We start from the raw sequence: 23794 nt of genomic DNA on the forward strand, positions 1-23794 counted from the left end.
TCTTTTCTTTCTTAGAATACATGTGTATTTCCTCAACGGTAAACAGCAACTCAGTCATAAGAAGAGGAAAAACCTTTTGCTCTCTCACTTCCTGTGTCGTTAGGGGTCAGAGGTAATGAGAGAATGATGTGACTCTGGACTTCAAGGGTTTGTTGTTTTGCCATCGCCTGTTAGAAGTGACCAACTCAACACAACAGTTTGGGAACTGTTAGTAGACACAAACTAAAAATGGAAAACACTGTTTACATTCTACAAAGTTCATAATATAATCCATCTGGGCATTTTCAAACATTATAAAATCACATTTCTTTCACATTATTCATTTGAAGCAGTTTTCAAATGTGAAATCTCAACACACCCCTGACATCTTTTAGTCCTTGTCCTTTATTAATCGACCAGTGATTTCAAATTAGGAAGGCCTTTCAGTTTGTAGTCAAGCAGCATTTGCCCATAAGCTTTTCCCTGCAGAAACAACACAATTTTAGTAACACTAAACACATGATGTAACACTATGTTGTGAAGGATTTATAAAACTGGTATATCTAAATGCTGGTTAGAATACACACTAGCATTCAAACGTTTGGGGTCGATAAAATGTTAAATGTTTTTTGTAAGAAGTCTCTTCTGTTCACTAAGGATGCATTTTTTTCATTAAAATACACAAAAACACATAATATAGTGAAATACTAATACAATTTCAAATAACGGCTTTCTATTTTAATCTTTTAAAATCTAATATATTCCAGTGAAGGCAAAGCTGTATTTTCAGCATCATTACTCCAGTTTTCAGTGTCACATGATCCTTCAGAAATCATTCTAATATGCTGATTTGGTGCCCAAGAAACATTTCTTATTATTATCAATGTTGAAAACAGAAGTACTGCAGTATTTCTGTGGAAGCCGTTATATTTTTCCAGGATTCTTTGATGAATAGAAAATTTATTTAAATATAAATCTTTTTTAACATTATAAATGTCTTTCCTTATGCATTGATCAGTTTAATACATCATTGCTGAATAAAAGTAATAATTTCTTACAAAAAAGAAACCCCAGTCTTTGTAACTTAACATAACGGTTCAGAACAAAATAAGGGTGAGGAAATAATGACATTTTTAGAACTATTTCTTTGAGGTTGTACAGTAAATATCTAGATACCCAAGTAATCTCACACCAAGTGTAAATAGTTTTCTCTCCCTTATAGAGTTTTATTATCATTCTTTAAACTCTCTGTGAAACCCACATTGGTTGACGTCACTGTGTCTACATAAATTTTGATGTAGTCTGAATGAATGAATGTGTGCCAAACTGTCTGCGTATGTGCATATTACCTGAGGGTCGCTGCGCAGTGAAGCCACCCCTCCCCCTCCAAGTGAGTTTTGAAGAATGAAGTTCAGACCATTAATGCCAGGCAGTTCGTACCTGGAAGCCACAGCAAACATGTGAAATAGATTATTTTAATTGAGATCACCTCCCTATTTTCACACATCTGTGCATTAGCTCACACCACACTCTTACACAGCCATGTCGGTCCTCAGCATGAGGTGGTCCTCATTAGCGGCACCAAAGGAGTTTTCCCCAACCCATAAAACAAGAGGCTTGCATGCATGGACTCTCCCTCACACACACAGGTCTTTAAAAAGCGGCATAGGCTACAGATGTGGAGTAGCTCAATATAAAGCTGTGACAATGTTTATTTTGCGTGACTGTAACTTCCTTACAGCTTCAGACTTTAATGATTTCCTTAAAAGTAGGTTACTAACAAAGTATTATATTGCGTTGTAGGATAATTTATTTTAAAGATTATCCGTCTTTGCCTTTTACTTCATCAAACCATTACATGTTAACATGTACATGTACATGTCTTTCACCGCTAGACATGGTCGACTAGCACATTTTTTATTTCTTCTTACCGTATGACAGAGGGTAGGTCAGTCTGATCCTTTCTGATCAGATGTTGGAAATACTGTTCCACAACTTCAGCAGTTAAAAACTTTTTCAGGTAGGGGAAATACAGTGGGTGTCTTGCAATAACCCCTAAAAACAGAAGTTATACATATTAGATTTTTAGATCTACGGATCAACAAATTGGGACACTGAGATAGTTAGATACTGTAAGCTAAAATAGATAGATAGCTAAGATAGATAGAAAGATAGATTTAACCTATTGAAATTTCAGTATGAGTTCAATTTGAAATGTCAACAAACTTTCACAAATTATAAAAAAAAAAAAAAAAACTCCCATGTCTAATGTGGACAATATTTAACCACCCGTACACATCTTAGATTAATTTAAGACTAGGGCAGGTTGCCACATCACATGAGAGTGTTGCCTTTTGGGCTAGAGACAGAGAGCTGTGATTTGTGGTTTGTGGTCAGAGAACATGGTCTGCCCCAGCATTTTCCCAGCATTTATTGCCAGAATGGCTTTTTTGGTATGACAGTGACATGCAATAAGCAAACTATCTCATCATTCAAATATTATTCACTGCGTGTGAAAGCACATGGGGAGACACTGACCGATGTTTGAGGAGTCCCCTTTGTCTCCACTGCGCGTGTATGCTAACTCCTCCAGTCTGAAGGTATGCGGGCCAGAGGGCAGATCTGAGAGAGAGAATTTTATTCTCAGCGTAATTCAATTCAGCAGTTGGCAGGTTGAACTAACAGCGAGCATCTGAACCTATTCAAAGAACATTTTTCTCCCAGTCAGTCAACTCACAGATTCCTTGATTTGACTGATCATTTAAATTGGTAAAAGCAAACAAAACAAAAAATTTGCATTTACATGTACACTTTTGTTCAAAAATTAGGGGTCAATAAGATTAGTTTAATTTTTTTCTAGAAATTAATACTTTTATTCAACAAGGATGCATTAAAGTGATAAAAAATGACAGTAAATACATTTATAATGACTGAAGATTTCTTTCAAATAAATGCTGTTTTGAACTTGTTATACATCAAAGAATCCTGAAAAAAATCTGCTTTCATAGTTGATAATAATAAGAATAATTTTGGCATAACAGGAATAAATAAATGTTTTAAATATATATATATTAAAATAGGAAACAGTTATTTTAAATTGTGATAATATTTTTAAAAGTTGCTGTTTTTACAGTATTTTTTTTTATTAAATAAATGCAGCCTTGGTGAGCATCATATTTTTCTTTCAAAAACATTAAAAAAATTGTACTGACACAGTAGTGTACTATATATTTTACTGAAGGATGTAAGAGGCTCCCATGATGCTAGTACCAGGGTTGCAGGTGTTTTGAGCAGTTGCTCATTGCCTCAAGTCTAAAAAATAACTAACCCTTTAAAAGAATTTTTCACCCCAAAATTAAACAAAAAATATATAAAAATCTATTTTCTTACCTTCATGTAATTCCAAATTGGTATGACTTACTTTCTTCTGTGAAATACAAATATTTAAAGTAGAATGTCCAAAAAGCTCTTTTCCGTACAATGCAAGTGAACTCTATTGGGGTTAGACAACATGTCTCAGGACCTAGTCATTGTCTAAATCATACTCTAGATTTAATACGGTCACATGGAATTGATGTTGATTGTGTTGAAATCATGCAGTCAAGTGATGATATCTCAGATCATTATTTAGTTTTGTGCAAACTTCATATAGCCAAATTTGTAAATTCTACTTCTTGTTACAAGTATGGTTGAACTATCACTTCTACAACAAAAGACTTTGTAAGTTATCTTCCTGATGTATCCAAATTCCTTAGCATATCCAAAACCTCAGAACAACTTAATGATGTAACAAAAACTATGGACTCTTGTCATTTCTAGCATTTTAAATACAGTTGATCCTTTACGCTTAAGGAAGGTTAAGGAAACCAGTCTGACACCATGGTATAATGAGTATACTCGCACCCTAAAGAGAGCAGGCCGAAAAATGGAGCGCAGCTGGAGGAAAACAAAACTAGAGGTATTTCGTATTGCTTGGCAGGAAAGTAACCTATCCTACAGAAAAGCAAAACTGCTAGATCCGATTATTTTTCTTCTCTTTTAGAAGAAAACAAACATAACCCCAGGTATTTATTCAATACAGTGGCTAAATTAATAAAAAAATAAAGCCTCAACAAGTGTTGACATTTCCCAACATCACAGCAGTAATGGAGAGGAAGAATTGTATAAACTTGTTAAATAATCTAAACCAACAACATGTATGTTAGACCCTATACCATCTAAGCTCCTAAAAGAGGTGCTTCCAGAAGTCATAGATCCTCTTCTGACTATTATTAATTCCTCATTGTCATTAGGATATGTCCCCAAAACCTTCAAACTGGCGGTTATTAAGCCCCTCATCAAAAAACCACAACTTGACCCCAAAAAACTAGTTAATTATAGAACGATCTCGAATCTCCCTTTTCTGTCCAAGATACTAGAAAACGTACTATCCTCAAAATTATATTCCTTCTTAGAGAAAAATGGTATCTGTGAGGATTTCCAGTCAGGATTTAGACCGTATCATAGTACTGAGACTGCTCTCCTTAGAGTTACAAATGACCTGCTCTTATCATCTGATTGTGGTTGTATCTCTCTATTAGTTCTATTGGATCTTAGTAATGCGTTCGACACTATTGACCACAACATTCTTTTGCATAGACTTGAACAATTTGTTGGCATTAATAGAAGTGCATTAGCATGGTTTAAATCATACTTATATGACCGCCATCAATTCGTAGCAGTGAATGAAGAGGTATACTATCGATCACAAGTGCAGTACGGAGTACCTCAAGGCTCAGTACTAGGGCCGCTACTCTTCATGCTTTATATGTTACCCTTGGGAGATATCATCAGGAAACATGGTGTAAGCTTTCACTGTTATGCTGATGATACTCAGCTCTATATTTCTTCGCGGCCCGGTGAAACACACCAATTTGAAAAACGAATGGAATGCATAGTCGATATAAGAAACTGGATGACGAGTAATTTCTTACTGCTTAATTCTGAAAAAAAACAGAGGTTTTCATTATAGGACCTAAAAACTCTGCATGTATTAACATAGAACACTGTCAAAGACTTGATGGCTGTTCTGTCAATTCTTCGTCATCAGTTAGGAACCTAGGTGTGCTATTTGATAGCAATCTTTCCTTAGAAAGCCACATTTCTAGCATTTGTATGCATATGTCAATTTCTAGCATATGTCAAATGCAGAAATGTTAATCCATGCATTTATGACCTCAAGGTTAGATTATTGTAATGGTTTATTGGGTGGTTGTTCTGCACGCTTAGTAAACAAACTACAGCTAGTCCAAAATGCAGCAGCAAGAGTTCTTACTAGAACCAGGAAGTATGACCATATTAGCCCGGTCCTGTCAACAATGCACTGGCTCCCTATCAAACATCATATAGATTTTAAAATATTGCTTATTACTTATAAAGCTCTGAATGGTTTAACACCTCAGTATTTGAATGAGCTCCTGTTATATTATAATCCTCCAAGTCTGCTGCGTTCTAAAAACTCAGGCAATTTGATAATACCTAGAATATCAAATTCAACTGCGGGCGGCAGATCCTTTTCCTATTTGGCGCCTAAACTCTGGAATAACCAACCTAACATTGTTCGGGAGGCAGACACACTCTTGCAGTTTAAATCTAGATTAAAGACCCATCTCTTTAACCTGGCTTACACATAACTTACTAATATGCTTCTAATATCTAAATCCGTTAAAGGATTTTTAGGCTGCATTCATTAGGTAAGCCGGAACTGGGAACACTTCCCATAACACCCGATGTACTTGCTACATCGTTAGAAGAATGGCATCTACGCTAATATTAGTCTGTTTCTCTCTTATTCCAAGGTCACCGTAGCCACCAGATCCAGTCTGTATCCAGATCAGAGGGTCACTGCAGTCACCCAGATCCAGTACGTATCCAGACCAGATGGTGGATCTGCACCTAGAAAGGACCTCTACAGCCCTGAAAGACAGCGGAGACCAGGACAACTAGAGCCCCAGATACAGATCCCCTGTAAAGGCCTTGTCTCAGACGACCACCAGGACAAGCCCACAGGAAACAGCCTTTTTTCTCCATTCTGTCACTAATGGAGTTTTGGTTCCTTGCCGCTGTCGCCTCTGGCTTGCTTAGTTGGGGTCACTTCATCTACAGCGATATCGTTGACTTGATTGCAAATAAATGCACAGAAACTATTTAAACTGAACAGAGATGACATCACTGAATTCAATGATGATCTTAACTGTCATTTTGCATTATTGACACACTGTTTTCCTAATGAATGTTGTTCAGTTGCTTTGACGCAATGTATTTTGTTTAAAGCGCTATATAAATAAATGTGACTTGAATGGTGGCCACAACTGTTTTGATTTTTCATGAATAACAATAACAATTTTGTCTTTTTCTTATACAAAGCTATTTTATGCTTTGAGGAGACAGTACATGAGCTATATAATCTGCTTTATGATGATTTTGTTAAGTACCTTTAATGCAGAAAAGAGAGCAGCATGAACATTCTTCAAAACATGTCCTTTCATGTTCCACAGAAGAAAGAAAGCCATGCAGGTTTGGAACAACATGATAGTGATTAAATGACAAAATAATTTTCATTTTTGGAGTTCAACACAGCTCACTGTCGGTCTAATTGCTTTATCTGGTTATCATCATTTGATCAGTTTTTCAGTCTCAGAAAAAGCCTCTGGGCTGCAGAAACATTAGAAGCCTCTCTTACAATCAGCCCTCTGTGATGCTCTAATGACCGTGGCTCCAGGTTCTTCTGTCTGTTTGTGTCTGTGCAGATTTGGGAGGGAAGCAAGGTGAAACAAAGTGAAAAGAAAAAGTCCAGAGACAATGTTGCTTTATATTGTGTTCATTTGTATTTAAGACCTCCTGTGTTTTGTGCATGGCCCTTGTGTATTTGTGAATTAATGCAAGTGTGTGAATGAGAGTCTGCACTTGCGCGTGTTCAAACACCATATCCAATGAAAGGATGTCCCTGATTATTTAAAGGCTGCTTGTTTAGGGCAACTGAGAAGTGGCAGATAGTTAAAAAGACTCAAGCAAACACTGCCAGGACATCACAAAGGTTGTGTCTTTCAGAGAACCTAAAGCAAAAGGACTCTGGGAAAACAAGCAGCACTGGATTATGGTGCAAGGGATCTTATAAGACCTCTTGGTAGAACAATCACACTGGCTCTTAAAAGAAGGCTTAAGCCTACTTCTTTCAGTTGAGTTGGTTGCTTAAACATTCCATCCACCTCCACCTTGAAGTAGGTCATATCAAACACTGAATGCTTGTCTCCATGTAAAAAAAAAAAAAAAGTTCTGATACACAATAGTGTCTATCATTAGTAAGTATAGTTCTGAAAAGTTTACAAAGCTTGAAAAATGTTATCTGACAAAAAGATACAGAGAATAACTCATCTGTGAAAAGAAAGAAATGCAATACTAACCATGTCATATTCAGACTCATTTTGAACAGATTACCATAAACTATCAATTCTAAAGGATCCACTGGATCCAATGTAAATCAATGCGTTTACAAACAAACTTTTAACTTATTATTGTCATTAAATTAAATAATGTTATGGATATTTAATTGAAAGTGTATTGTTATGTCCTTTAGAAGTGGTGTGTTGTCGTGGAGCTTGACAGTCGAGGTTGGCACCGTTTTTCAATGTGTGGAAAAGAGCAGCTTGGACATTTTGCAAAAAAAAATATATATCCTTTTTGTCATCATATAGGTTTCAATTGTAAGGTGAACAGTTGATGGCTACATTTATTTGACAAAAGAATACAGTAAAAACATCAATGTGAATTATTATTATTATTACAATTTATAATAACTTTTCTAATATATTTTCAAATGTAATTTATTCCTGCTATAGCAAAGCAGAATTTTCCGCAGTCACATGTTCTAATATGTAGATTTGGTGCTTAAAAAACATTTTTATTTATCATGTTGAGTTTTTGCTGCTTTATATTCAGTGATAACCATGAAATTTTTTTTCATGATTCTCTGATAAACAAAGTTTAAAAAAAAAGACATTATTTGAAATAAAAAGCTTTTGTAACATTATTAATGTCTATTCTGTCCCCCTTTTAAAATTTATTTAAAAAAAACACCCCTAATTTTGTAGTAGTAGGTATAAAATAGTGCAAGTTTTATATTTATGTGTTAAAATCTGTGTGTCCTTTTTAACTATTCCATAAACACTTTACATTTTGTAGTCTACATACTGTACTGTATAATCAGCAGGGTACCTGTGGGTGCTGGGCTATGTTCCTCTGAATGGAGGAACGGGTTGTGTCCTTCAGTTAATGAAGGGTCTGATACTGCCTCCCGGTGTGTCTCCACAAGCTCCCCATTCACATAAATGTGCACCTGAAATCCCCAATTAAGATTCATTCATTCGTTCACTCACTCACTCACTTACTCACTCACTCACTCACTCACTCACTAATCCATATGTATAATCAAATGATCCATTTCCATATTCTGTACAATACTCTTTTTACGTTAATAAACTTAAAATAATACAATGATGGAATTTTGATAAAGGATAATCAGGCCATTTTTTCTCCATTTATCTTAAGAAATCTAAGCCAATTTACCTGATTTCACCATATCCTTTGTATTTCAATATTCAAAATATACAATATGGTATCTAAATGATTCTCCAAAGGGATATAACAGTAGTAGCATGTTACATTTGAACAAAAATAAATAAATAAATAAATAAAAACAAATAAATAAACCTGGTATTATCATGAAAATCATAAAAATAATGTTACTACCTCCAAATCTGCTTTGGGATGAAGGAAAAAGAAAGGCTTCAGCACTGGTGATCTAGAAAAAGAAAACAGACATTAAAGGCTCAATATGTAATTTTTCTGCTTTAAAAATAGCAGATATCACTATATCTATGTTATATATATTTTTTAGTTGTGTACTTACATTATCCCGAAAGTTTCCACGAACTTTCAAATCCAGAGAAAATTATAGTTTAATTAGAAGACACGGCACGTTTCTTTATTTCCGTTTTGTCGCCCGTCTATGGCGTCATATAAACTTTGACCCCTCTAGTTTATCTAACTTCCTGTGGAACCGCCAAATACAAAGGTGAACAGAAGCAAAGACGAGACGAAGAAGAAAAAGTAGTAGCTAGTCTTGATCGAGACTATTATATTTTATATTTATATTGTTTATATTCGTATTTATACTTCAATCAATAACTTAGTTATGGATCATGATTATGCTTTGACTGCACGTTCTGTGAAGCGCAAACGTACGGGTGAAATAAATGACCTGAGAAGGTTTTGGGACGAAGAAGAAACGAGACACGGGTAAATATTGGAGTTGCATTTCCAAGATAGAGAGCGCTTCGTGACAAGCTGAAACTACAGAGAGATGCTTGCATTCTAATAAACAGGTATGCATCCATTCAGCTAACTGTATCTATCCGTATATTTTGTGAATCGATGATGTCTTGTGTAAAACGCAGACGGACTAGCTCTCATGTAGAGTATAATGTAAATCTACATGTGTTCTATATCTAGCTGGATAAAGTAGCTTTTTTTAACATATATTGTGTTTTATACATATATTACTACTAGCTAGATGGAATATTGATTTGATAGGGGTCTGATAATTCATATATCTCTCCGTTCGAAAAGACGTGATTGTCAAAATACTAGGCTGCTGCTGCTGTAGGTGAAGGGAGACCGCTGACAGACCAGGCTCTTGTCTTCATGACAACAATATCTATACTTCATGTTGAACATAAATATAAAGCCTACTGATAAAGGACACCGTCAACAGTATTGACGGCAAAATAGACGATGTTTGACAGGTGCAATATTTGAAAATCGATAATTATTTATTAATTTTTTAAATTACATTTATATCTGAATTTATGTCAACCTATAGACTTCAAACATCAAAATGTCATGAATTAATATGTATTTGTGTACAAAATTACATATAAACATATTTTCCTATTATATTTTGCCTGGAAACGCTTCCAACACGCGTGCGTGTCGCGTGAAAAATAGGCGTCGGTTCTATTTCTAGCAAGCACGCGTTTCCACACAGGCAGTCTGCAAGCTCTAACCTGTTAACATGGGAGCCGAATTAAAAACTGACACGCCACGCAGCTGAGACGCTTGGGCCACGCATCCAGTGTGTCGCCGGCCTCAGTTAAAATGAGTGAGGAATTTGGGGAGCGACAGAGCGCGTGTTCCAATGAACAACAACTCCCATGAGCCTACGCTCTTTCCCGACGTCATCAAAGTACGTCTTATGTTATTATTTTGATTGATGACCCCTGGTGGCCAAAAATTCCATACTGTGCGTTTAAATAATACACATGCAACATTTGGCGGGATACTTTTATATGAAGTTCTAAACAGTTTTTTCTGTACTTAAAGAACTACTCACTAATACTTACATTCTTGGTCGCCCTCCTACAATAGCTGTGAGTCCTGGAGCTGAAGAGAGAAAGAAATTACATATTGGCCTAAGTTGTACAAATGTGCTTTGACTTTAAAGGGATAGTTCACCCAAATATGTTAATTACCCCATGATTAACTCACCCTCCAGCCATCCTAGGTGTGTATGACTTTCTTCTTTCAGACAAATAAAATCAAAATTATCTTAAAAAATGTCTGGGCTCTTCCAAGCTTTATAATGGCAGGTTGATAAAGTTTTAAATATGAATATATATGGATTCTTGGATTCTTACAAAAATGCATCCATTCGCTTTAGAAGGCCTTTATTGACATCCTGAATCAACGTGGAGTACTTTTTACGATGGATTGATGCACTCTATTTTACTTCAAAATCTTGACCACCATTGACTGCCAGTATAAAGCTTGGAAGAGACAGTAAACTTTTTCTATATAATTCCGATTGTATTCATCTGAAAGAAAAAAGTTATATACACTTAGGATGGCTTGATGGTGAGTAAATCATGGGGTAATTTTCATTTTTGGGTGAACTATTCCTTTAAATGAAACTAAAGTGATTTAGAAACAAGGCAGGAAAAAACTGAGACAAGGTTTTTTCTCACCCATGCCTGTACCCGCTGGTGCCACTTCTCTGGAGAAAAACTCTAGCGCTTTCTTCTGCTTGTGATGGACAGCCATCCAAACCACAGCCTCACGAGGACTCTGCACAATAAAGAACAGCCTTCAAAAGCTGTAGGTTACTTGTTCTAATTGTAAACGGACAGTTTACCAGTTGTTACACAATTAATAATTTTCATGTGACGTCACAGGAACGCCCGCATGGAGGGCAAAACAAGGCTTTCCTCCACTGAACACCAGTTATTTTTATGAGGCTTGCATTAAGTAGTAATGTAGTAAGTAAGTGATATTTAAAGGCCAAATTCAATAAACAACTTATTGATGATGCATACTTTGTACAGGCAAGCAGATGAACCCAGAATATAAAAGCAATGCACAAAGTTTAATATTAAACGTTTCCCCATAGAAAACCATTATAAAGAAAACACTTAACCATTTAGCGCATTGCATTCATATTCCGGGCTCATTTGCTTGCCTGTTTTTAGTGATTGAAATATTGTGGTGGGTGCTTCGTATGGATTGCTAATGGCCTTGCATTTTGTTCACATATATTTGTTTTTTACTTTTGGTGATCTAAATATTTTTGGATTGGAACAGATAGAAAATTGACAGGCTTGTGCTGCAGTTCTATGGATGTTCTGCCTGCCAGGTCTTCACATTTTTAACAGAAAACAGAAGCAGACAGCCTACTGCATTGACGGCATGCGGTCCATATGTGTCCTCAGCACCCAGAACTTGAATGTTGACTTCAGCATAGTCCTCCAAACCCAGTTGTTTGAAAATTTGCTGGGTCCTATAGATATTTCATGACGTAATTTCACAATACATACACTTTATAAACACTGTATTTAACAAACTCCATTTAGGATATTTAATCTTAGCTGTATTGCTAATTGAGATAGCAAAAAAAAAACAATAAAATCACTCAGAATAAGCGATTAACCTTTTGATAATGCTCTCTGCTGTTCTTCTGGCTTTTTCTACAGCTCTCGGGCCACCAACAGGACAAACTGCCGTCGCCCTGAACCCATCCATATATGTGGCACAAACCTATAGAGAACAAAATATAAAACTTTATATATATATAAATATAAGTAGTAATATAAATATAACTACTTTATTTATTTTTGATCATTGCGTAAAAAGAAAACAAACTTAAATGACTGACTTAAACCAACCAAACCAGAAATGGTGACCAACCTTGTAGTCGCCTGATGGAGGTGATCCTTTGGCACCACCTACCTTCACTGCTCCACCATCCACATCTACACACATATAAAGCCCAGTCAGAGATTATGTGAGGTATCAGATTTGCTCTGGAGTTTTGAATGTTCAGCAGTTTTTCTTCAGATCAAATCAAGGTAGTGTACATACATTAGCTTATTGATTACACGGACAATGAGATGGAAGTTTAGGGGACAAAGAAAATATTTGTTTTGTGACCAAGAAAATAAAATTTGTTAAATGAAAGAGGTTGCAAAGGTTATAGCAGATAGCTGGTAGGTCACCAGTCTAGACAGCTGGTGTAAAGTCAATTTGCTGCATCTCTGAGTCGGACATTTAGAGATAATAAAGAAGCAACCATCTGATCACTGCATGAGGACTTTTTACTGGAGATAAGAACTGTCATCAGCCAGCTTTGGTTTGGTTAAAGTTATCTATCCACAATACTGAAGATATTACTACTACTATATCTATAAATATGCCACTGCATTAATGTCATAAACAATCATGCATGTACAATACAGTAAAAGTTGACTGACCTGGTATCTCAGTAATGGTGACATTGGAAAAGTCACATGTGACATCAGGCAAGAGGTAACGCTGTGGGTCTCCGATCTCATACACTAACTGCTCTGCCACTGTACCAAATGAAACCAGCCCACCTGTTCTTGGAGGTTTGGACAGTGTAAATGAGCCATCAGCAGAACATTCTACCACCGGGAAGCCCATGTTATCCCTGAAAATGAAAAGAATGAAGCTGAGAATGCACATATATCAAGTATGTTTATTTGCAGTCACTGAAGTTAAAGAAAAGAAGTACTCTCAAGGATAAAAGACATCTGAAGTGTCAAGGAGTAAAAAGAACATGTCTGTGTCCTACTTCACCCATAAAACCAAATTAATTAAGAAACTGTATTTGCTTAAAGAAGGAACATTAGGATTTTTGCACTGACATATTTTCATGAAAATTAAGCACATCCTCCCCGACAATTCTCATTACCTGAATGCAAAAAAAGCCAAACAATTTTCATTACTGTAATGTGAATCAATTACAGTATTTATACATAATGGTATTATGTATAAAGCAGCAAAATAGTTTTTTTTTAGCATAGATGATCATAGGAAATGTTTCTTGGGCAACAAATTAGCATATTAAAATGATTTCTGAAAGAACATGTGACTAAAGACTGGAGTAATGGCTGCCTAAAATTCAACTTTGCCATCACAGCAATTTTAAAATATATAAAAATAAAAAGCTATTTTAAATTGTAATAATATTTCAGAATATAACTTTTTTTTTTTTGAAGATTATTTTAAATTATTATAAAAACTAATATTTTGAAATATTTTGAATTTTTTATATACATTAAAAATTATATATATATATATGTGTGTGTGTGTGTGTCATATTTGTATTACATTACAATAAAAATAATTGAATGCACCTGTAAACATGTATAAAACACAAAGTGAAACATAAATGAAACATCAAAGCAAATTACCGTAATGAGAAAATGTGCTTTTCCTTTTGAATGTGCCATGAATATATGAGCTTTTGAGTGCTTACCAGTCAGGAACTGTGTGCCAGTCTGTGAAAATTCCTCCTGTGGCCTGTGTGCCACACTCAATCAGATGACCAGCAAGGCTGCAACAGAGAAAAACTGAAACCAAAACCAGTCCAGAACTTAAATAATAACATATGTGGTTTTAACCACAAATAATCTTACACTGAATAATCCATCACACCACGCAGCAACAACAACAAATGAATCATGTGTGGCCGTCTGCCCTTATGTTCACCTTAGTGTATTATAGTCTACATCATTGTCCTGCATCTGCTAATCTGTGTTTTCAGCAGATAAACTTGTCAGAGACATTGCACTAGTGTGTGTGTGTGTGTGTGTGTGTGTGTGTGGATGCATACATTTCAAGAGCTCATAGTACAGTTTACAGTACCTTCCAGCAGCCAACAGGTCATAGTTATTAAAATCCCATGCAAACTGTCAAAATAAACAAACAAAGAGCTATAATACTCCTTTTTCCACACTGAATAAAGTTCAGTGTCAAAAACATTTATGCATTCATAAGAGTTATATTTTCTAAAATTAAAAATGAATATATAATATATACAGTTTTCATCATTTTTAGAAGAGGTTCTGTTGATGCAAAATATGCACTTTTTGTGAATGTCAAATGCGTACAGAAAAACTGTTAAAAACCACCACAACAATAGCAGTTTAACAAGAGGAAGCTGGTTTGAATTTGAATGTGAGTTTCTTCTTGAATTAAGTCTCAAACTCTCCCTTTAGAAGTAAATTTGGCTCTTTCTTAAAAGACACACTGCTGGTGTGAAACTTGTTGTCCGTTTTTGTTTTGTGCTGATGAAGGAGGTTCAAATTACCAACACATCGTTACAGGGAACGAATGAGACACATCAACTGTTGCACAAGAAATCTGAAGAATGTTCTTGCGTGACAAACCATACCGAATGCATCAGCGGTCCAAGAACCACAGCGCTGTCCACGCAGCGTCCTGTCACTACAATATCAGCCCCGAGGTCCAGGCACCGTTTAATAGGGAGGGCGCTGTGAGATACAGACACAAGAAAGCTGATTCTCATATGCGCAAACCACCAGTCCGGCTCCAGACACGAATAACAGACAGAACCAATGACACGCTGTAATTAACTTCATACCCCAAATATGCATTCATGCTGTGGACGGTTTTTGGAAGTGGTTTCTTTCCCTCGGAATCAGCCATCCTGAGTTCAGTCAAAGAGTCTTTCTAGGATAAACAACAAAACAGAAGATCACAGGGAGGATTTCAATACTATCTGAACATTTCCCAGAAAGGGTAGAGGATATAATATAATGATATGGCTATACAGTAATCACTACTACTATCACTCATACTTAACCTAGGAATTTGAACAAACCCCTGAAAATTATTGCAAAAAGTATTAACTATACACTACTTGCCAAGCTGAATGTTCAGCATCATTACTCCAATCTTCAGTATCACATGATCCTTCAGAAATCATTGAAATATGATGATTTTCTGCTCAAGAAACATATTCTTGTGGAAACTGTAATACATTATTTTACAGGGATTTTTTTGACAAATAGAAAGGTCGAAAGAACAGCATTTACTTGAAAGAGAAATCTTTTGCGACTTTTTATGAGAATTTTAATCAGTTTACGGTAGAATACGTATTATAGTATTTATACAACCCGAATTCCGGAAAAGTTGGGACGTTTTTTAAATTTGAATAAAATGAAAACTAAAAGACTTTCAAATCACATGAGCCAATATTTTATTCACAATAGAACATAGATAACATAGCAAATGTTTAAACTGAGAAAGTTTACAATTTTATGCACAAAATGAGCTCATTTCAATTTTGATTTCTGCTACAGGTCTCAAAATAGTTGGGACGGGGCATGTTTACCATGGTGTAGCATCTCCTTTTCTTTTCAAAACAGTTTGAAGACGTCTGGGCATTGAGGCTATGAGTTGCTGGAGTTTTGCTGTTGGAATTTGGTCCCATTCTTGCCTTATATAGATTTCCAGCTGCTGAAGAGTTCGTGGTCGTCTTTGACGTATTTTTCGTTTAATGATGCGCCAAATGTTCTCTATAGGTGAAAGATCGGGACTGCAGGCAGGCCAGGTTAGCACCCGGACTCTTCTACGACGAAGCCATGCTGTTGTTATAGCTGCAGTATGTGGTTTTGCATTGTCCTGCTGAAATAAACAAGGCCTTCCCTGAAATAGACGTTGTTTGGAGGGAAGCATATGTTGCTCTAAAACCTTTATATGCCTTTCAGCATTCACAGAGCCTTCCAAAACATGCAAGCTGCCCATACCGTATGCACTTATGCACCCCCATACCATCAGAGATGCTGGCTTTTGAACTGAACGCTGATAACATGCTGGAAGGTCTCCCTCCTCTTTAGCCCGGAGGACACGGCGTCCGTGATTTCCAACAAGAATGTCAAATTTGGACTCGTCTGACCATAAAACACTATTCCACTTTGAAATAGTCCATTTTAAATGAGCCTTGGCCCACAGGACACGACGGCGCTTCTGGACCATGTTCACATATGGCTTCCTTTTTGCATGATAGAGCTTTAGTTGGCATCTGCTGATGGCACGGCGGATTGTGTTTACCGACAGTGGTTTCTGAAAGTATTCCTGGGCCCATTTAGTAATGTCATTGACACAATCATGCCGATGAGTGATGCAGTGTCGTCTGAGAGCCCGAAGACCACGGGCATCCAATAAAGGTCTCCGGCCTTGTCCCTTACGCACAGAGATTTCTCCAGTTTCTCTGAATCTTTTGATGATGTTATGCACTGTAGATGATGAGATTTGCAAAGCCTTTGCAATTTGACGTTGAGGAACATTGTTTTTAAAGTTTTCCACAATTTTTTTACGCAGTCTTTCACAGATTGGAGAGCCTCTGCCCATCTTTACTTCTGAGAGACTCTGCTTCTCTAAGACAAAGCTTTTATAGCTAATCATGTTACAGACCTGATATCAATTAACTTAATTAACCACTAGATGTTCTCCAAGCTGAATCTTTTAAAAACTGCTTGCTTTTTTAGCCATTTGTTGCCCCCGTGCCAACTTTTTTGAGACCTGTAGCAGGCATTAAATTTTAAATGAGCTAATTAAGTGGATAAAAGTGTAAAATTTCTCAGTTTAAACATTTGCTACGTTATCTATGTTCTATTGTGAATAAAATATTGGCTCATGTGATTTGAAATTCCTTTAGTTTTCATTTTATTAAAATGTAAAAAACGTCCCAACTTTTCCGGAATTCGGGTTGTAATACATTAATACTATACTAGACACTAAATATGCCCATAAATATTATAATAAATCAATGTGTGCTGAATACTAGATCCTAAGACAATAAACATTCTATCTCTTAAAGTTGGACTCAGAACTTGTTTATTTGTTGGGCTGCATGATATCGCGGTTTGATATGATTTTCATCTTGGACTATACTGACACTTAGTGGTGAGGCTGGAGCAAAAAAAAATGTCCATCTGATAATGCTATTCTAGATTGCAGTAATTACAGTCAGACATTATTACCTTATTAAGTGAAAGTTTCCAATAATAGGGTGGCTACTGAGATAAAATGAGTAGTATTCGCATGCTCGCATGAGATGAATTACAAAAGCATGAATGGAGCCCAATTACCTGTGGCATCAGGTCATCACCAGTAACCACAGCTACCTTCAGGTCAAGACCCGCCTTTTGAACTACTTCCTGTAGAGCCGCTCCACAGCCAAGAGGATTGACACCTCCAGCGTTACTGACCACACGAATACCTGCAGGACACAACAAAGTATGGCACCAAAAACATCTGTAATGGGTTGGAAATTACTAAATATGAACATTATCCATCATATTAAAAAAACCTAAATGTAAGTATTAGAATGAAAAATGTATCATTTTTGTGTAATTATATAATATTATATTATATTAAGAACATAAAACATCCTAGACAAACATTAATTTACCTCAATAAAATGTGTCTGCATAAAAGTCACATTCTTATCATAATTTTACCTTTTTTGCTGATATCCTTAATAAATGGAGAAAGGGAAAGGACAAAATCAGGAGCATATCCCATATTCTAAAAGAAAAGAGCATTGTTAACGTCAATCCAAGTGTGTATTATAATAAACAAAAGTTAAAAAAAAAAAAAGTAAATCTAACAGAATCACCCTGAATTTATCATCATAGACAACCAAAGCATTTTATGAGTGACATCAGGTCAGTTGGAGGATTGAGGAATAACTTACAGGTGCTTTAGCTTTGGCTGCTGACAGCAGTGACATGGTGATTTCAGACAGATAATCAAACACAAGGAAGTCCAGTTTCCCACCGTGTATGAGCTGAGGAACTGCATGGGAGAGATTTGGCATGGTTTGATGGTTCTTTTTACACAGTTTCATCAAGACATATACTAGCCCAAACAGGTGGACATGCAAGCCACAAAATGTATTGGCTTTAAAATCATAAAACCGTTTAAAATTAAAACAAAAATGTTTGGAAATGTTGTGGTTGTTAAACGTTAGCAGAGTATCTTTTACGAGCAGCCACTAATATGAGCTTGACAAAAGTTGGAAGAAAATGTTTAAGAGTTAAAATTGACATTATAATCTTTTTGGCGTCAGGGAGGTTAGAAAGGGTCAAAAGGCCAGTTATTATGTTTTGGTGATATCTAGTGGTCATGGAAGGAACTACACATGGACGAGATTTTAGTTCGCTTGTTCTGTGTCATTCCGTCCTTGTCAAGAACTATTGTGCAGAGGGATGAATAACTTATAATTAATGCATAGTAATTTTATTCAAATACCTGACGTTGCAGTATCACCCCAAAACCCCGACGCGCATCCGATACGTGTAGTTTTATGCGCTGATGAAACGTAAAGTCTATTACTGCTTCTGTGACGTGAGTCTCTTGTAAAACATCTGACAGTTGTTGCAGATTTACTGAAACTGTGTGAATATAACACATGATTTCTGTAGGAAGGCAGCGGTGAGGTTGAAAATACTCTCACTGTCAACCGACGCAAACACCCGGATATGCGCGTGAGATTCGTCATGCTCGCCAAAAGCGTTTCTTGTTGAATTTATTTACTTTTTCCTCTTTCCGTGGACAGACTTGTTGCACACTTAATACAAAACTTGACAGTCAAAAGTACACATTTGTACAACACACAAACTCATCCGTGTAGGACAACATCAAGTTATCGTGGTTCCTACAAAGGACATAATGTTAACTATCCCAGTATTTAATGCACTACAGATGATTCTATTAAAACGGCTGAAATTGATTAATAAAAATAAAAAATACTTTAGGTATTCATAATAGAGGTCTGAGGACCTATATGAAACAATATATGAGACAACTAAGGTATATAGAGAAAATATGTCACTTTAAGATTATGGGCTTAGAAAGTTACCAACTATTGCTAAATTAATCGAGAATGGTGGTGGTGTGTACAGTATATGTATGTATGTATGTATATATAGCTACAGTACAGCCCAAAAGTTTGGAAACATTACTATTTTTTATGTTTTTGAAATAAGTTTCTTCTGCTCATCAAGCCTGCATTTATTTGATAAAAAATACAGAAAAAAATTAATATTGTGATATATTATTACAATTTAAAATAATTGTTTTTAAATTTATTATACTTTAAATTATCATTTATTTCTGTGATGCAAAGCTGAATTTTTAGGATCATTATTACATGATCCTTTAGAAATCATTCTAATATGATGATTCATTATCAAAGTTGGAAACAGTTCTGCTGCTTAATATTTTTTTCAGAACATGTGATACTTTTTAGGATACTTTGATGAATAAAAAGTAAAAAAAAAATGAAGCTATGTTTTTAAAATATGAATATTTTGTAATAACAATATACACTACTGGTCAGTAATTTGGGGTCAGTAATTTTTTTTCTTTCTTTTTTTTAAATAAAATCAATACTTTTATTCAGCAAGGATGTGTTAAATTGATAAAAAGTGATAGTAAAGAAAATATATTATTAGAATTTCTTTTTTAAATAAATGCAGTTCTTTTTAACCTTTTATTCATCAAATATATTAGACAGCAGAACTGTTTCCAACACTCATAATAAATCAGAATATTAGAATGATTTCTTAATGATCATGTGATAGACTGGATGTTACATGTGACACTGAAGGCTGGAGTAATGATGCTGAAAATTCAGCTTTGCATCATAGGAATACATTTTTACAAGTATATTCAAAGTATATTCAAATCGAAAACTATTATTTTAAGTTGTGATAATATTTCACAATATTACTGGTTTTTCTGTATTTTTGATCAAATAAATTCAGGCTTGATGAGCAGAAGAAACTTCTTTCAAAAACATTAAAAATAGTAATGTTTCCAAACTTTTGGTCTGTACTGTATATATTTAATAATACAGTCTCAAACTTTTCAAGTTAATTCAAAATGTTATGCATGTATGAAGAGGGTCTCTTGAAATGTTTAGGTTCAAGTTTTATTCTCCTTTTATTCTCAAAAAAAAAAAAAAAGCCTAAATGAAATGAGTGCCACAGAATGGGGATGTACTCAAGAGTGGACACATCTGCATCTCATCTTCTGCATCTCATTTCAGTTAAGTTTTATAACTGTTTGAAGAACGGTCTGATCTTCATGCTGATAGATTTAAGGGAATATCATAAGTCCTTCCTGTTCATCCACATGATGCCATCATCTGTCCCATGCTTGGCCATGTATTTTGTATAAGCTCCTCCCCAGTAGTATTGCCCATTAGGATTACAAGAGTGGCATCGGTTGTACCCCCATCCATCTCCATCGTCTCTTGAACATTGTTTAGAAAGATCTCCAGGTATCCTGTTAAGACAAGTGAAGGGGGGAAAGAACATATTAGACACTGTACAGCTTTTCCATGCAGTTTTCAATCTGGACACCATTAGGACAAACTTTTACGACCATACACACCATTTGTCATCATATCCATCGTAGGTGCTGAATATCATGCCATTATGGATGGACATGGTATGGTTTTCTCCAAACAGTTCTGTTGCACCATCCAAGAATGTTTTCAAAATTTCCAGCTGTTCCTGGGTAGTGACCAGCTGCTAGAATGTAGTTGGTAGCTTCGCCCTGCACAGTGAACTGCTCGTATTGAACCTAAACCTTTGAACCGGACCAGTCTTACATTTCAACCAGAATGTCAGTGGGACTAATCTTTGTAAGTTGACTAATACGGTCATTACCCAACTAGTACGCAACTAACAGTCCACAAAGTTCATTAGAGAATGAGACAATATGAAGAGTCTGGGAATGTGATTTAGAGATTGAGAACCCTGCTGAAAAGCTTTTAGAACTTGCTCGTGTAGGCTGGATTATGCTGGTTTGGTTTTGGTGGACTTTTGTAGACATGGTGTTCACCATTTATTTTGGTAATGCTAATTGACCATAGAAACTTGCTGGTTTAGCTTGTTAAGCAGCCTGGTTGTGGAAGTCGGCACATCAGCATTCAAAACACAACATATTGGTCATTTCTGCAGGGTTTAACCCAGTGGTAGGCAAGTTCGGTCCTGGAGAGCCGCAGTCCTGCACAGTTCAGCTCCAGGCTTGAAAAAAAACCTCACCTGCCCGTACTGTAGTAATCCTGAGTGGATTGATAAGCTTGTTCAGGTGTGTTTGATTAAGGTTGAAGCTGAACTCTGCAGGTCTGTGGCTCTCTAGGACCGAATTTGCCTACCCCTGGTTTAACCACATAATATGCAATGCTCATCTGAATTTAAATTCTTTGCTAAATATTTAAGGTTCATTAGTTAAACTCTCACATGCAAAACCACAACATATCATTTGCAAGCTGTAGCTCACCTGGAGTCCCACATCAAAAGCAGTGTTTCCAAAACCTCTTCGGTAGTCTGCCAAAATCAACACTGCCATCCATACAGTTCTGGATTACCACCCAACATTTAAAATAGTAGAAACGTTTATAATGATATTTGGTAAAATAAGTAAACTTATTAGTAGCTAACTTGGTACAGCACTACACTTGTGATATGGAGCCCTTGGGTATAAGTCTCGTGAAACATGAGTAATGACAAAAGAGCACAAAAACTTGCAGAATCAAGCTTAAATGGAAAGGTTGCTTCAGCAAATGTGCTTTTTAGCTTTTATTTGTTTTTGAACACACTTTCGGTTAGGTTTAGGTTTGGGTTTAGTGTAGATGCTCCGTTATTTTTCACTAGACATTTCACTTCACGATTTGCCAGATTAACGTTCTTCTGTTTTGGATAAAACTGAATGCACTTTTAGTGCCAGTCACTCACTCACAATTCAATCTGAAATTATTGCAAAACATAACATCACTTTGTAGAAATGTCACCACTGGCATGTTTTTCCAATAAGCCTGCACTGGATGTTCTCATAACTTTTCTCAACATGCCACATGATTTTGAAATCCTGAATTACATTAGGGTTTGTTTTAAAAACAAAGTGGACATACCTCCGTTTTGACTCATCTGATCGCAGATGACCTTGTAAGGTCAGCTGAGTGGATCAGGCCGTATGAGGTACATCTGAGATTCCTCTCCTCCTTTGCAAATGATATCTCTGCACTCTTTGCCGGAAACCACAGGAATCAGGCAGCTGACTTTACAAGGTATTTTGCACTTGGCCCTCTGAGTAGTGATGGCCTTCTCCAAACATTGAATCTTCAGACGGATCTTTTCCAGCACATTAAAAAGGATTTTAATGTTTTGGGGAAAGGTGATATCCACTGTGTCCTTAATATAAGCATGCTGTGTCTCTGTCTGTGTTCTGACCAACCAGCAAGCCATTGCCTATGGGGGATGTTTAATAATTAAGAATGTCTAATAAAAAATTTAAAATGGTTTGACAAAGACAACAAATATTCATTTGGCAGATATAAGTTTATTCTTACTGACTTAATGTATATTTTTGATCAGATTATGTTTTCCCTGGGAATCAAACCCATGTCCACAGCATTACCAGTTGTGCTATAGGAACGCTAATCAAGAATTGTTCAAGACTATTACTTGCAGATATAAAAGTTTCTAAGCTCTCTTATGAAGTATAGTTACCCTCGCTGACTCTTTGTCTTTGTGCTTCTTCTGCAGTCGTTTTCAAGATGTAGCCATAAACAGAGTTGGTGGACTGGGTCAGCTCATCCACAGATCTTTAGAGCTGATTCTACAGTTGGCCTCATGTTACGTTATTGCTTCTGGAGGGTTTTCTTCAACTCGCAACCTGTGGGACACAACACATCCTAAAGAGGAAAAAATTAGTTGTTTTTTGTGTGTGCAATATTAACTTGAATTAGGGTCATAACCATCATAAACACCAAAATTCAGATTAATGGTTGACAGAATGTTTTTTCAACAATAGATTATTAATGCTATATAATTGGTCTCCTCAATAATGAACATTTAGTTTTGTCATTGACTTATACATAGAAATAAAGCAATTAACAGGGTGACTAATGCTCCACAATCTTATATCAAAGTCTCTGATTTTCATTTAAGTTCTTTACTGTTATTAAGGTTATCCCTCTAGGCCTCATCTGAACACATACTGTACAAGTAGAATCACAATTGCACTCTGACCATTTTCTCTTACATTTTACAGCCACCCGACTCTAGCTGCTCTTCCTTCTCCTGCACAAGTTTTCCCACCGGTTCTGCAGTTGGTCAAAAAACAATAATCTCTATATTATCAAAATGTAACATTATAATTACATTCAATATTACAGTATAATAAATAATATTTACAGTTTCATCATCTTCATCAGACTTTGAGCAAAGCTCCAACAACACACAGGCAAAGTAAAAAGCGAAGCTTCATTTTTGTAGAGCTCACACTTCAGTTCCAGTAAAAGTGAAGTTTTCAGCTGTAGATAATTCTGTGCTGCCCCCCAAAATTTATACCAGATGTCCCCATACACTGGAACACAAGG

General features: G+C 35.9%; 1 protein-coding gene and 1 pseudogene across 2 annotated transcripts; both read right to left on the minus strand.

Moving 5' to 3' along the window:
- Positions 1-127: 127 nt before the first annotated feature.
- On the minus strand, positions 128-19029 carry LOC132142318 (uncharacterized). 2 transcript variants are annotated; one of them, XM_059552107.1, is made up of 20 exons: positions 18652-19029; positions 18095-18195; positions 17859-17925; positions 17487-17617; positions 14975-15063; positions 14765-14864; positions 14236-14279; positions 13847-13924; positions 12819-13015; positions 12256-12320; positions 11999-12105; positions 11746-11848; positions 11040-11139; positions 10419-10458; positions 8767-8818; positions 8233-8353; positions 2518-2601; positions 1911-2034; positions 1329-1419; positions 128-462 (listed from the first exon to the last, which is right to left on the minus strand). In XM_059552107.1, the coding sequence occupies exons 1-20, from the start codon at positions 18899-18901 to the stop codon at positions 388-390; spliced, it is 2019 nt and encodes a 672-aa protein (XP_059408090.1). In that variant the 5' UTR covers positions 18902-19029; the 3' UTR covers positions 128-387. The 2 variants fall into 2 exon arrangements, with proteins under 2 accessions (XP_059408090.1, XP_059408091.1); XM_059552108.1 differs by lacking the exons at positions 17859-17925; positions 18095-18195; positions 18652-19029 and having other exon boundaries at positions 14975-15059; positions 17487-17619.
- A 1430-nt stretch (positions 19030-20459) lies between these two features.
- On the minus strand, positions 20460-23447 carry LOC132142126 (fibrinogen beta chain-like; annotated as a pseudogene).
- Between the last annotated feature and the right edge of the window lie 347 nt (positions 23448-23794).

The sequence above is a fragment of the Carassius carassius genome, chromosome 6, assembly GCF_963082965.1.
Source record: "Carassius carassius chromosome 6, fCarCar2.1, whole genome shotgun sequence".
Classification (NCBI taxonomy): domain Eukaryota; kingdom Metazoa; phylum Chordata; class Actinopteri; order Cypriniformes; family Cyprinidae; genus Carassius; species Carassius carassius.